This window comes from Telmatherina bonti, assembly GCF_933228915.1.
Source record: "Telmatherina bonti genome assembly, chromosome: 6".
Lineage (NCBI taxonomy): Eukaryota > Metazoa > Chordata > Actinopteri > Atheriniformes > Telmatherinidae > Telmatherina > Telmatherina bonti.
In genome coordinates this window covers 20721657-20735688 of record NC_136624.1, presented here as the reverse complement: position 1 = coordinate 20735688, position 14032 = coordinate 20721657, and the positions used below count along the sequence as shown (strand labels likewise).

At 36.6% G+C, this 14032-nt stretch overlaps 1 protein-coding gene across 1 annotated transcript; it reads left to right on the top strand.

The window, feature by feature from the left end:
- Positions 1 to 8134: 8134 nt before the first annotated feature.
- Positions 8135 to 12428, top strand: nmur3 (neuromedin U receptor 3; the record flags this gene model as incomplete). Its single annotated transcript, XM_079242023.1, has 2 exons — positions 8135 to 8975; positions 12004 to 12428. The coding sequence occupies 2 exons, from the start codon at positions 8135 to 8137 to the stop codon at positions 12426 to 12428; spliced, it is 1266 nt and encodes a 421-aa protein (XP_079098149.1).
- Between the last annotated feature and the right edge of the window lie 1604 nt (positions 12429 to 14032).

Sequence of the window (14032 nt, the reverse complement as noted above, 5' to 3'; positions counted from 1 at the left end):
TGCTTTTTATTTAGTATTCTGTTCAGGGGAGTAATAAAAAATTCAGAACTGTGGTGTTGAATATGCACACTGAAAGACACTAAAGCACAAAACACATATGGTATGTCAAGTTGATATTGCAGCCACATAGTTATATATACACAGACAAATAGAAACCTTATCTTTCAGACCATCTGACGAACTAGATGCTGTCCAGCAAGATACTGCTTTGATTTGTCTCTACAGGCAAATATATGGACGTTTTGATTTCCTATTTATTCTTTTTATTATAATCATATTTACATTATTTGATCACTTTTACATCCTGGAGCTAAGTCAGTCAAATGGTTTTCTAGCAAGAAAGCCTATAGATAGTTGGACAATTGGCTTTTGGTAAACTCTGTATTGTCATAAAAAAAATTTATCATCAGTAACACACAGCAGTCATGTCTTGCACATATACAAATACAACTTTCTCTGGAGGTGTGTCAGTGTTACAACCTGAACTCACTGTGCCCTCTGTTGGCAACTCCAGGTGTCGAGGTCAACAATTGTGTTTTTGTAGCTGCAGCTGTTGTTGTAGGAAGGTGAGGGAATTATCTCCAAGGCCACTGTGGGCTGTAGAATGAAAAGGGACAAATAAAATGACCAGTTTTTATTATCATTCGTGACGGAAACAAAAACAACAAAAATGTTTTGTTTACTGAAAATAATTGCTGACCCTGGGGGAAAGACTGACAGTTGTGTTTCATTGCACTGAAATGATTAGCCATTGTTTTAGATATGCAGCCTGCATTTATATTTTATTAGAGACTAGTTTATTTTCTTTGGATGCAGAAAATTAATCGTAAATAATAACTTTTGTGGTTATGCTATGTAGTTATCGAAGCTGCTATGATTCATAAACGATTTGCATTGAGTTACAGAATAAAATATGTAGAACTCAGTTTTCAAGTATGATTGAAACATAGTTGTCACCATGTAGCGTATGATGCAGGACAATGATGAAAATAATTGACTTTACCCCCACAGTAAAGTTTGAGTAATCAGAACATATGTTCATTTCGGAGTACATGTCAGATTTTGCATATAATTAAAAGTTTAAAAGTCACACAAGAAAAAACAAGTTTTAGATGTGAAGAGGTCATTTTGACCCAGACAAAATTTAGTTTCTACCCCTGATCTATAATTTTATCTAAGCAGTTATATGAAAAATTCATTAGAAGTAATGTGCAGATCTAAACTGAAATATATATTACTCCTATCCCAACATTTATATAACATATAAGTGAACTTTCTGAATAGGTAGGAACTACTTCTTCCAGCTGAGTGGTGCAGGTCACTCACTGATCTGAGATCAGTCTAACATGCAGTGATGATTTCAGACTCTATAAACAGCAAAGATGTGCAGATCCATGTGTAAAAAAACTGTAAATAAGAAACTCTTATGACTACTATGTGACCTGATCCATCCTATATACATGCATTTCTGTATACATCCATTTTTTTTTAAAGGGAACAGGCTCATCTACCTTGTAGTGGAGCTGAGCTAATAAATTCAGCTGGTTTAGTGACTGGTTGGAACAGCTGTCAGACAGGACTTTTACTCTATGATGCCTGAATTATACACCTCTGTATATCAGTGAGGGCTGCACGGTGGCGCAGTGGTTAGCACTGTGGCCTCACAGCAAGAAGATCGCTGGTTCAATCCTTGGCTGGTTTGGTCAGTGGCCTTTCTGTGTGGAGTTTGCATGTTCTCCCCGTGTATGCGTGGGTTCTCTCCGGGTACTCCAGCTTCCTCCCACCATCCAAAGACATGCATGATAGGTTAATTGGTCACTCTAAATTGCCCCTAGGAGTGAGTGTGAGTGTGGTTGTTTGTCTCTCTGTGTGTGGCCCTGCGATGGACTGGCAAGCTGTCCAGGGTGTACCCTGCCTGTCACCCAAAGCCAGCTGGGATAGGCTCCAGCTTCCCCACGACCCTGAATTGGAATAAGCAGTTCGGAAAATGAAATGAATGAATGTATATCAGTGCTTTCAAATAGCTTGATGGATGGTGGAATCAGAGCAGAAGGGAAGACTTTGGTCTCCAGAGGGAGTGTGGTTCCCCCCTGAAAAGATGATTGTATGGCATGACCTTTGAGAAAGCAAACCGTGAGCATGCAAAACCTCATCCAGTTATCACAGAAAATGCATTTCATTAGGTCACTTATTAAGACTCAAAACTTCCTGCACATCTCTGTAGAAAGTAAAAGCCTTTTAGATGAAAACAAATTATAGACAAATTGTTATTCAAAATGGAAATCAGATTATTGATAAAGCAGATTAGTTGACTTTGAACCAGATAGCATTGCCCTATCCAAACAGGACGAGGGGGGGGGCAAGCATTTCAAAATGAAATAACCTTACACAGACTCCAAAAACATCACACCCTGACAAATGGTGGACAACACTGTTTTAAACAAACAGAGCAGTCTCATGAATAATGTAAAAACAAATGCATCTGAATTGATTAATGCTTGTGTGACCTTTGGTTTAAGAATGAGAGGACAACCAATCCAATACTGTATCAGCAGAGTGCTCAGTGTCAATAAACCTTTGCCAAAACAGGATAAGCCAGAACGCCATAGGCTGGGGAGGTGCCTCTCTGATGTCACATTCAGCTGTGTACAGGTCAGCTATAAATAAAAAGATCCTGACATATTTACAAAGGGAAATTAAAAAATTATGAGCCGCATTGTTGGAAATTACTTTCGCAACAACAGAGTGAAAACTTCTCTATTTTAAAACTTTTCAGCCTCTGACATTTTTGGCTGATTTCTGTTTTATCAAAACACTGATCATTTCTGGCTTTGCAAAGTATAACAAAAACCTGTTCATTTGTTGTAGAATGCCCAGTTTTCCTGGCATTTTTTTCTTATATCAAAAATTTTAAGAAGTCTGATGAGCTGAAAACTGGCTGATATCACTATGAATCCCCAAACAACAGTCCAGATTTACCAGTTGAATTTTCATCCACATACATCATGATAAATAGAGTAATACTTTTTCTTTAAGGAACACAGTACAATATAATGTTAATATTATTGTTGATTAAATTCTAAAAATTAAATGAGCGTGATAATTAGACAGCCTTGTTAATAAAACATGCTTGTTAGCTTTATCATAAAAGTATCAGTCCTTATTTAGTAGGTTAGGTACCGGATAACCATCTTATTTCACCATAAGATAACAAAGCTCTTGGAAAAAAAATCTGTCTGCAGCATATAGTTAAGATTTGAATAGATATGTTGAATATTTTTTTTCCAGGAAAAAAAAAAAAAAAGAAACAGTGAATTTTAAAATTGCATTTGACAACCTGACACATTTGTAATTATCACACAAGGTGTATGTCTCCAGTTCCACTGCTTATGCACAATATTTATAAGACAGAGGGAGATTGTTAAGTATCTTTTAGTTATAATACATTTCAGTTATAATCATGTTGGGTTGATTTATTCAATCAGATCGACTTTAGAGACATGCCTTCCATACTTTAATGAGTTTGAAAACTAGATGCTTTTAGTAAGAGCTGGCCATGATGACTCAAAGGTAGAGCATAGATTTGATTGGAACATTAATTAGCCTGTATATGTGCATACATTTCTAAAAATCAAATCAAGTATGTCTGTGGTTGGCATACAGATTACAGGCATACTGACAAAGAAGGACTGAGTGGTGGGAGGCAGGCCGGTCAGACAAATTGGCCTGGCAGAAAATAGAAGCATGGGAAAAAAAGTAAATTTAAGTTGGTCTAAAGAACAAAACAGAACTGTGTTCAAGTAAGGGTTGCCAATGGCAGGGCTCCTAAGTTTGCATTCAAAGAAATCTTGGACTGTTGACAATCAGGATTGATAGACTGCAGACCAATTACAGGTAAATGATGGAGTAAAAGACCTCAGGTCAGAAGGGAGACTATGTGGAAAGAAAAGTTAAGACAATTAAAAAATGCAGGTCTGCACATTAGAAATGGCTCCCGATGTACTTTTTATTCACCAACAGAAAAAGTAGTGACGCTTCGGGCGAGGGCCCTTCCTCAGAAGGTGAATTATCACCCCGACAACACACTTATGTTCACGTGTTGTTGGCGTGATAATGATAAGAAGATAGAGAAGCACTTTAGAGGAAGTTTAAAAAAAAAAAAAGTGAGGGAGTAAAACACTGACAAATCTGTTCAATTCAGGTTGTGGTTTTGATAGCTCGGACTGATAGGCTTGCCTTGTTGGTTGCCTCCACATGAGGAATTTTATGCGCTCATGCAGGCCAGACTTTGTGCATCATGGTACTTAATATAGTAACCTTTGGAAATACATTGTTAAAGGCCCTTAGTATTACAGAAAGTAATTTCATACTTCTGGCATTCTATGCATTTGTCACTTCATTAAACTGAGCCAGACAATCCTAGTGTAAATTTGCTCTAAGACACGCTTAGCCAGGTCTTTTAAATAGGAATATATAACATAAAGCGTTTTCTTTCATGCATAATCCCAGATGTAAACTGTCCAAAACTTGTGCAGTTTTATTTTTTTTACACAGATGTGGTCTGGTTCCCATACCAAAAACCTTCAGGATGGAAGAGATTCTGTTAGACATGCTTTTCACAGCTGTGTGTCACTGAAGAATTCCCTAGTATTCTGAGTAATATCCTTTTGGACAGCTGGTGTAAAACATTCTGTGTGTTTTATATTTAGACCTTCAAACTTAATAATATATTTCAGGTGTCCCTTGAGACATCTGTCGGACATTCAGAACGTTGTACAGAATACTCATTCATTCAATCGATTAGTTCCATTGATGCAGGTGCTGGTGAAGCATTACTAATAAGAAAATGCAGATGTCCTAAAACTTTTGTACTTTCTTTATGGTTCTTTAAAGACTTGAATTAAAGGGGTAAGGGCTAGGATTTCTAAAAAAAAAAAAACAGAAAAAACCCAGAAAGTCAACTTAGTTTTCTGAAGGCTCTATTCAAGCTTGTGTCAATGAAGCTGCATCATGTTGAAAAATAAATAAATATATTAAAAAAAAACTTTTTATAGTTCCCCGTTTAACTGACAATCTGTTCTGCCAAACATGACAACAGTTGGTCAGAGGTTCGTACAACCCTTCACTCAGTTGCCGCATTAACATTCACAGTATCTTATTTACATGTTATTGCTACCCATAATGTGTAATGCTATCAATTATTTTCATGCATGCATGCATACATAATGGAGGCTCTTGCAGTTGAACCTGAGCTGACTCAAGGATCAATGTCAGCAGCTATTCCCAAAACTATTAATTTTACCTTTGTGGCTATGTAGCTGCATTATTTAATTGCAATCTTGTTAATGGAGTAACATGTTTCAAATTCATGAAGACAAAATTGTTATGGCTGGTCGCCGGATACAGGAACGGATCCAAACGCAGGACTCACGTTAAATGATTTTATTCCTTGATAAGGAGAACCAAAAAAGGCTGTGGCTGGAAGCCGCAGAAGATTGTAAAAAAAAAAAAAAAACCAAGACACTAGCAAATAATTTCCGAGGCTCTGCAGCCGCAGGTAGAGTGAAGAGAGGAGAACTGAAGAGCTTGCACCAGCAGTGAGCATGTAGGAGGTTTAAATGCAGGTGGTCAATGAGGGAACGAGCTGCAGGTGAGGCATATGACACAGGTGAATAATCAGCTCTGGAGTCAATCAGCAGCTGCAGAGGCCAGAGCGTGCCTAAAAGAAAAGAAATAAAGTGAAACAAAACTCATGTAACGAAAAGGACCACTTCATAACAAAAATAAAAAGTGGGATGAACACAGCTCTCACTCAAGACTCATAAGATCAGCCTCATGTTATGCCTGACAAAAAGTCTTGATGCAATTTTAAATATGAAATACTCCTGCATTTAAAGGAAGAAATTATCAATGAAAGCTGAAGCTGCCGTTGTTACCAGCAGTTATCTCTGTTTAGATATGCTGGAGGCTTGTCTACAGTAAGTGCTGGCTGACAAATCTCACATCAGTGCATGGACACCACACTGATGGAGCAAACAGAACAAAGTTTGTTTTAACAGAATTAAACAATTGATTCAACTTCAATGCACTTTTAGCTGTCTTATGATTTTACTGCAAGCCTCAGTGTGCAGCAGGCAGTTGTCAAACTTGGTTATGAATTGATGTTTGATCATTAAGAGTCCAAACAAAAATGAGTCCAGATTTACCCTCTTCCAGAGTGATGGGCGCATCACGGTAAGAAGAAAAGCAGATGAAGTGATGCAGCCATCATGCCTAGTGCCTACTGTACAAGCTTGTGGGTGCAGTTTATGATTTGGGATTACTGCTATCTTTTTCTTACCCTGATGGCACATGCATTAACAGTATTACGATTCATCAGGCTCAAATTGTTAAAAAGTGGTTCAGGGAGCATGAGGCATTTTCATATACAGATTTCACCACAAAGTTCAGATCTTAGCCCCACTGAGAATCCTTGGGATGTGCTGGAGAAGGCTTCGTGTAGTGATTGGACTACTTTCTTTTTTTGGAATTTGCAGTGTAGTAGTAGACTTTAAATTTCACATTTGACCTCTGTTCTTTGTTTTGTGTTCTGTAAAGTTATGTTGCTTGGTACGACTGGAGTATATTAGATTGGTCAAGTTTGTTGCATTGACTTGTTAATGCCAACTGTTTAAATAATCCTGACACAACTAAAGGAGAAGTTGCCTGTGCTTATTTGCATGTTTCTGCGTCAGACTGCTGGCTGAAAAGGCAGTGCTTGACCTTTACCCTGTGTCACGTATGTCCAGCTTTGGTTTTGTTTATGAAACTCCCTGCATGACTTTATAATTTTATTTCAAACTATGCAAATTCATTATCGCATGATTTCACATGCTTCTTTCTCTCCTTCTCCTCTCTGCTGCCCTCTTGCTCTCCCTCTTTCCATCGCAGACAATCCCTCTGAAGGGGATGCAGCTGCAGCACAGTTACATTCCTCCTCTGTGGACCCTCGTCGGTCTCTTTTTCTCTTTATCAACCTAAAGCATGTCAAGCTACTTTTAAATTTACCTGTTAATATTTATTTGTCTCTTATTTTCTGCTTTTTGCCACATCTACAAGCATGACTGCAGAAAGTGTGCAGCGTAAAAGGGTGACTTGCAGCCCCTCAACATCAAGGTAAGGGTTTATCTTTAATATTTTCTGTTTTCAGTTAAACTCTGCAAATGTTTGATCAGTTTTGAAATGTTTTTATTTTTTCTCTTTTAAGTTTGTTTGTTATTATTATTTTTATTATTATTGATAATAATAATAATGATAATAATGATGATAATAATGATAATTGTCATTGTTACAGGAGATCATTCTTTATCAAATAATCAAAGTATTTTAATTTAGTTTTTTTTTCTTTAGGGATTATTAAAGAAACCTAGTTTAATTAATTTTATCCAAACATGTCTGAGCTTGCATGATGTGTTCCATGTAGAAGCATAATTAACCTTTCAGAGGAAGTCATTAGCATATATCAGTGAAGAATGGGTAATGGCAATTATTCTCTTCAGCCAGCAGTTGATGAGAATACTCAGATGAGAATTGTAGTATTGTGGTGGTAAACGGTGTACCCCGGAGACTGCAATTTCAGTGCCAGTCAAATCTGTTTTTAGCCCTAATTTTTCAACATGTATGATCAAGTTAAAAGAAAGAAAGGAAAAAAAAATCACCCAGAAAAAGTTTACTTTACTTACAAGAGAAATTCATGTGACCATAAGTTTAATGTGAACATCTGCTAACAACATACTCATAGTGGGATCAGATCATTTTTATCTTTTAATTTTTGCTGATGTTTTTTTTTTTAGATTTTCATTAGTTTGTTAATGAACCAAAAATACTTGGCTCTTTTTTTCTTTCTCCTCATCAAAATGAGGATTTATTGTTGCTTTAGACCAATATGATGACAAAAAACTATACATTTGAGGTTTTATCTAATAAGTTAAATAAACTCCAGTTAGAATATTTATTTATTCCTTATTTATTATTTGTTTATAAATAATTATGTACATAATAGCTTTTTCTTCATTACAGGTTCAGACTCTAAACCCAGACACCAGTAAAGGATGTGTTGACATCTCACATCATCCCTGCAGTTCTCCTGAGTACAATGGAGCTCTCTTTTCAGACCTCCGCTTCACCTGCAGCACTTTTCAACACTAGCCTGCCGATAAATGCCTCGGGGAATTACACTATTGACCAAATCGCTGAAGTCAACCTGTTTGAAATCCTTGGTCCAAAACGATCGCCCTTCTTTTTTCCAGTGACCATGGTTTATCTACTCATATTTCTCACTGGTTTGACTGGAAATCTGCTCACATGTGCAGTTATAGCAAAGCACAAGAAGATGCGAAATCCCACTAATTTTTATCTAGTGAGTCTAGCTGTGTCTGACCTTCTCGTACTCATGTTTGGAATGCCCTTAGAGATTTATGACCTCTGGCAAAACTATCCATTTCCCTTTGGTGAGGGCGGTTGCTACTTCAAGACCTTCCTTTTTGAAACAGTCTGCTTTGCCTCCATCCTCAACGTCACAGCGCTCAGCGTGGAGAGGTACATTGCTGTTGTACATCCCCTCAAAACACGATACCTGTCAACCAACCAGCACGCCAAACGTGTCATCACAGTGGTGTGGGTGGTCTCTATGATCTGTGCAGTCCCCAACACCTTATTGCATGGCATCTTCTACTTGCCAGAAAGAATGGAGGAGTCAGCTATATGTGCCGTACTCAAGCCCATATGGATCTATAACTTAGTTATGCAAATCACAACTGTGTGCTTCTACTTTGTACCAATGATGATTATTACCATACTGTACTTAGTTATGGGCCTTCATTTGAGCAGAGAAAGACAACTTGCCAGAGGGAACTTGGGAAAGAATTGCCTCAGCAGCACCACAAGAAAGATCAGCGTGGAGAACCGGCGCAGAAGACAAGTCATCAAGATGCTTTGTGAGTACATAATTGCAATGGATTATCAATATTGTCTGAAAGGATTCATTTGCATCCTGACAAGCTTTATATTGATTTATATTTCTGTATGTACAGTCAATCAACGCAAGTATGAAGATTAAGCGTAATCCATGAATCACTATCTTAATTCTTCGTTAATTCAACAATGTATCTTTAAAATGCCTTCCCCATGAGCTAAATTTAAGCACTTACAGAATTCCATAAGTCCCTGTGAAAGCCTATTTCCTGCACAAACTTATTACCAGTAATGGATTTCTGTCACCAACACAAGTAAAAAAGCTTCCCCTTTTCTCAGCTGATTTCTGGATTCGTGCTTTTGTCTGAGGTTTTCTTATAAGTGAAGAAGAATCTGTTGGAAAAAGCTTAGGTTGGGTGTTATCACAACCTGTTGCTTTATTGATTATGTTTCCAGACACACACACACACACAAAACACTGTCAATCATAACAGATAACAGAAAGACAAAACAAAAAAAACAAAATAATAATAAAAAACACAGTGTGTGATGGGCAAGACTTACTACCACAAATTTGTTTCTTGAGCATTTTAATGTTATGCTGCTGTTCTTCAAATTGAGGTTAGCAATCTATAAACATCAAAATAAGAGAAGAAATTAAAGCCTTGAGGTATTCATTTCTTGGAGACTTAATGTAAATTGATAAGAGTTTGAAAAGCCACTCCATGTGGCACTGCAGATGTGAAACATAGAGTATACAAAATACAAGTTGTGTGCATGTTTTTGTGCATTTTCATAACAATAACAACTAAAACCTATATAAATCTACATGTAATCCATATTATTGAATGTAAAACCCCTATAAACACATGTGAAACTCATAGTCACATGTGAAACCCATGTATATTCTTCTGTGAACACCATGTAAGCTGTAAAACCCACGTAATCACATGTGAAAACCCTCTAAATTGGTAAACGTTTGTATGTTAAATGTGTTACTGCCATGAAAATGTTTCATGATTGCAATGCGCTAAACCTGTTATTCATGTGTGACATATTTCAAACATCAGTTTTGAGTGAAATGCTAAATTTTTGGTTTTTCTAGAAAGGTATTCATTTGAAACAACACATAATCAAATCCTCTGAGTGAAAAGTTTCATGGCAGTTATGTGACTATACGCTTGAAAATAACTAACTGAAGTGCAATGTCACAGTTTTTCAGGAAACTGTACAGAATTTTTTTGGTTGTCTTATTTTGTTAATGTTGGGATTGTGATCATTTCAACCCAACAAGAAATAAAAAAAAACACAAACAAAAACAAAAACACAAACAAAAAAAGCTGATTTTTGGATTTGATCCCTGCAGAGTTGATGAGATTTGGTTAAGATACAGAGGTAGGATCACCTCTCGCACTGGAACATCTTTCTGAAAGGTAGGAGATGGGAGATCTGAGATTTGTAGGAAATACTTCTCAAATGCAAAGTTGTCATTGTTTGTTTGGGTTATGAAACGATAATTGTTTTAGTTTAAATAGAAACAAGAAACAAAAAACAGTCCCATTAACAAGGTTAAACACAGGTTAGAAGGTAAACTTTTCTCTTTGGAAATAAGCTCAATGTTCCTTCTGGTGAAAGTATGTTGCTTTGTCCAAAAACAATTACTGGTCATTTTTACTCTCTTAATTATAGATAAAACAATCAATTAGTCTTTTTTCTTAACTTAGTTTATCTGAAATGGAGCTAAAAAACACACGTTTACACACAATCACAAAGATTGCATTGATTTGTCGCATTTAATGATCCTCTTCTTTCCTCTAGACTCTTATCTGCCTCTCGCTAATTTGTTTTTCTTCTAAATTGAAAATTATTTATTTAATCTGTGGTGCCATTGTTGTTTGCCACATCATTATACATTATACACTATGCACAAAACTGCTGAGGCAGCTTTAAAGAGGTGTTAGAGGTGTCTGTGCTCCAGATTTTACTGCAGTTTTTACTGCAGTCATTTGTGACCATGTCACCCAATGACATCTGAAAATCTGTAAATGATTTTAGAAATATAGGAAGAAGATTCAGCACAGGGATAACAGCGTTTGATAAATGAACATCCTTCAGGAAAGTGAGTTGTCACAATTGGAGGAGCAGTACGTTTTATTGTTTTTTCCACCTAAAGTCAGAAGACATTGAAGTGGGAAATTGGACATTTTGGAGCAGAACACAAAGAAAAATATGACAATGTTGTGTCAATGTTTGGGCAGAGTTTATAATGAGTTGCTGTCATCGGGTGAGTGGTGGAATTTGCATATGCTGTCTGCCTTAGCAGTACTTCTGTCTAGCAGAACACCAGAAGATCATTATCTGTTTTGTATTAGTAGAGGAATTTAGAAACACTCCGTTTAATGCTCCTTAGAGAGAAACATTTACAATTGGTTTGTTTTTTAGTTTATATTTCCAGGTGTTAATAGAAGTTCAATAGGACAGCACAAGCTTTCATTAAGTTGGAGTTCTCAGAAGACCTTCCAGTTTTGGTTTGTTAATAGTATTTTAAATAATTTCTAAGGGAGAATATGAGTTTACTCTTATGTACTAGATGCTTGATTGTGTCTGCCATTGGGCTATACTTGCTTAGCAAGAACTATAAGTACACTACAATGGATTGAGAATTTCCAGCCAAGTGCAGCCATTTGCTTTAAAGGCGGTGTGAACCATCCTGGCGTGCTCATTTATGTAGACTTCTGCAATTTAGTGTAATTTTTTTAAAACTTAAAAATAAGACATAAAAATAAGAAAAGATTATGTTGTACATCAGTACATTATCTCACCCCTTTTAGCCTTGAACTGTTATTTCAACTGATACATTATGGAAATGTCTTTGCATGATCACATATGTCTAAAAGATGCCACAAGGTTCAACAGCCTCTTTTAAAAAAAAAAAAAAAAAAAAGACCACAAACCACAGGTTTGAAATGTAGTTTGATAGTTAGCAATGCTATGAGGATACCCATAAGCCTGCTCTCTCTCTCTCTCTCTCTCTCTGGTCTGTATCTGCAGCGATTGTGGTGGCAGTGTTTGGAGTCTGCTGGGCGCCCTTCCACATCGAGCGACTCCTGTGGAGTTCAGTCAGCCAGTGGACTGACTTGATGCACAATGTTTATCAGTATGTCCACCTTTTATCAGGCATCTTCTTCTACCTCAGCTCTGCAGTCAACCCTATCATCTACAGCCTGCTCTCCACGCGGTTCAGGGAGTGTTTCAGGGAACTTGTGTGCTCTCACTATAGTGACAACAACTCTGTCAGAGACTCCCCACCTAACATTCTCTTGGGGCCTCCCATTTCAAGGCCCAGAACTCTGACAGAGGGTAAGGAGCCCAATACTTTTATCCCTTTGCTGTCGCCTAACGTATCACTGAGTATGGACGCTGCAGTTCTCACCTGCAAGTGCAAAGAGACGACTTGCAAGACCTCTGTGTTCTGAAATGTGTTTAAAGTAAATAAAGAAGCAGCTAAAGCATAGTCACTTTTACGTAGAGGGACATCTCAGGTTGTTTTTATTTGCTTTAATGCAAACATGCAGACTGACACGTTAATGAGGTGAATATTAATCTTCTGCTGGGAGACAGTGAACTTCACTTTAAATTAAGAATTGGAAACAAGCAGAAGTAGTTAGCCTGAATCTATCTGCAGCTGACTTTAAAGTGAAAAAAAAAGAAAAACAAACCAAAATAACCATACCAGTTTATGTACATGTTGGCACGTGTCTTGCAAACGTCTTCTTGGCATAACTATGCTTTTTGTCCACATTTATTCAGTTACACCCTAAAAACGCAATGCACACAGAATTGTAAGACAACAAGATACGTCCTTTTCAAAGTAGGACTCCCATCTCTCTTGTGGAATCATAGAAACATCTAGAAAGAATATGTTGATGCATGAGGGAGATTACTTCATATAAATGGCTGTCAGGTTATATCAGCTCACTGACTTTTGTAAAAGTGGTATAAGTTAAGAAAACTTAACAAATTTGGGAATCAAAACTTTTATAACTTTAACGACACCAAGCCATTAGGTTTTTTCCAGTTTTATCATTATGTCTTGGAAACTTCAACCAACAAAGGGTGAAATGAAAAAAAAAGATAGAAGTAGAAAATGAGACAGCAAGGAACTCAGTGTGGAAGCTGGATTTAATTAGCAAAGCTGACCATTATTTATTCTCAAAGATAAGAGTTTTTTTTTGTTTTTTTTAAAATTAGCTTTAATCATATTAAAATGGCTGCATAATACAAATGACCCTGTCTGTCTCATTGAGATACTGCAGCTTAGAGTTGGTGGTTCCATGTTCTTACATAGTCTTATATAAGTGTTTTTCAGATACAAACTAAAAATTTAACCTCTGCCTCTTGTTGCTCTTTCCCTAAAGTTCCACTACTCAGAGCAGTCAAATAATTTTAAATTGGCCTATTTAAGGAAAAAAGACCATACTTTGGGGTCAGATCTCTTTGAATTTTAAATATCTACACATGTCTTGTTATCTTCATTTCTTCTTTCAGCCATACCTAAGATAATATTGCAGACTGAGATTGTGTAATGTATAACTGTACTATGATGATACCATGAAGTCCAGACTACATTTAAATAAATGTAGAATGGCATAAGTGACACATTACAAAAAAAATGCATACTCTGCACCTTTCCTTTAGTTTTACATTTATTAAAAAACTACAGTAACTTTAAAAAACAAACAAACAAAAAACTGGCCTTGTATCTACTGCGTAATTTGCCATGGCCAAGTTAATAACATGCCCATGTGACATAACAGACACCCATTAGAGGGACTGGTATTATGTTTTTATAAGGTGATTTAAAAATACATCAATTCTTATTTTCATATTTTGCAGCACTTGCAAATGTGACATTACATTTCTGCCAAAATTTCACTTGAATCTACATATGAAACTTTAAACAAACAGCTGATATGAAAGGGAAGACGGATATAGGAAAGGGTGACATCCACATAGTAATGTCATGACACAGTTTATTATTAGGCATTAAAAGATCAGTCAAATGATCTGGTACTGATAG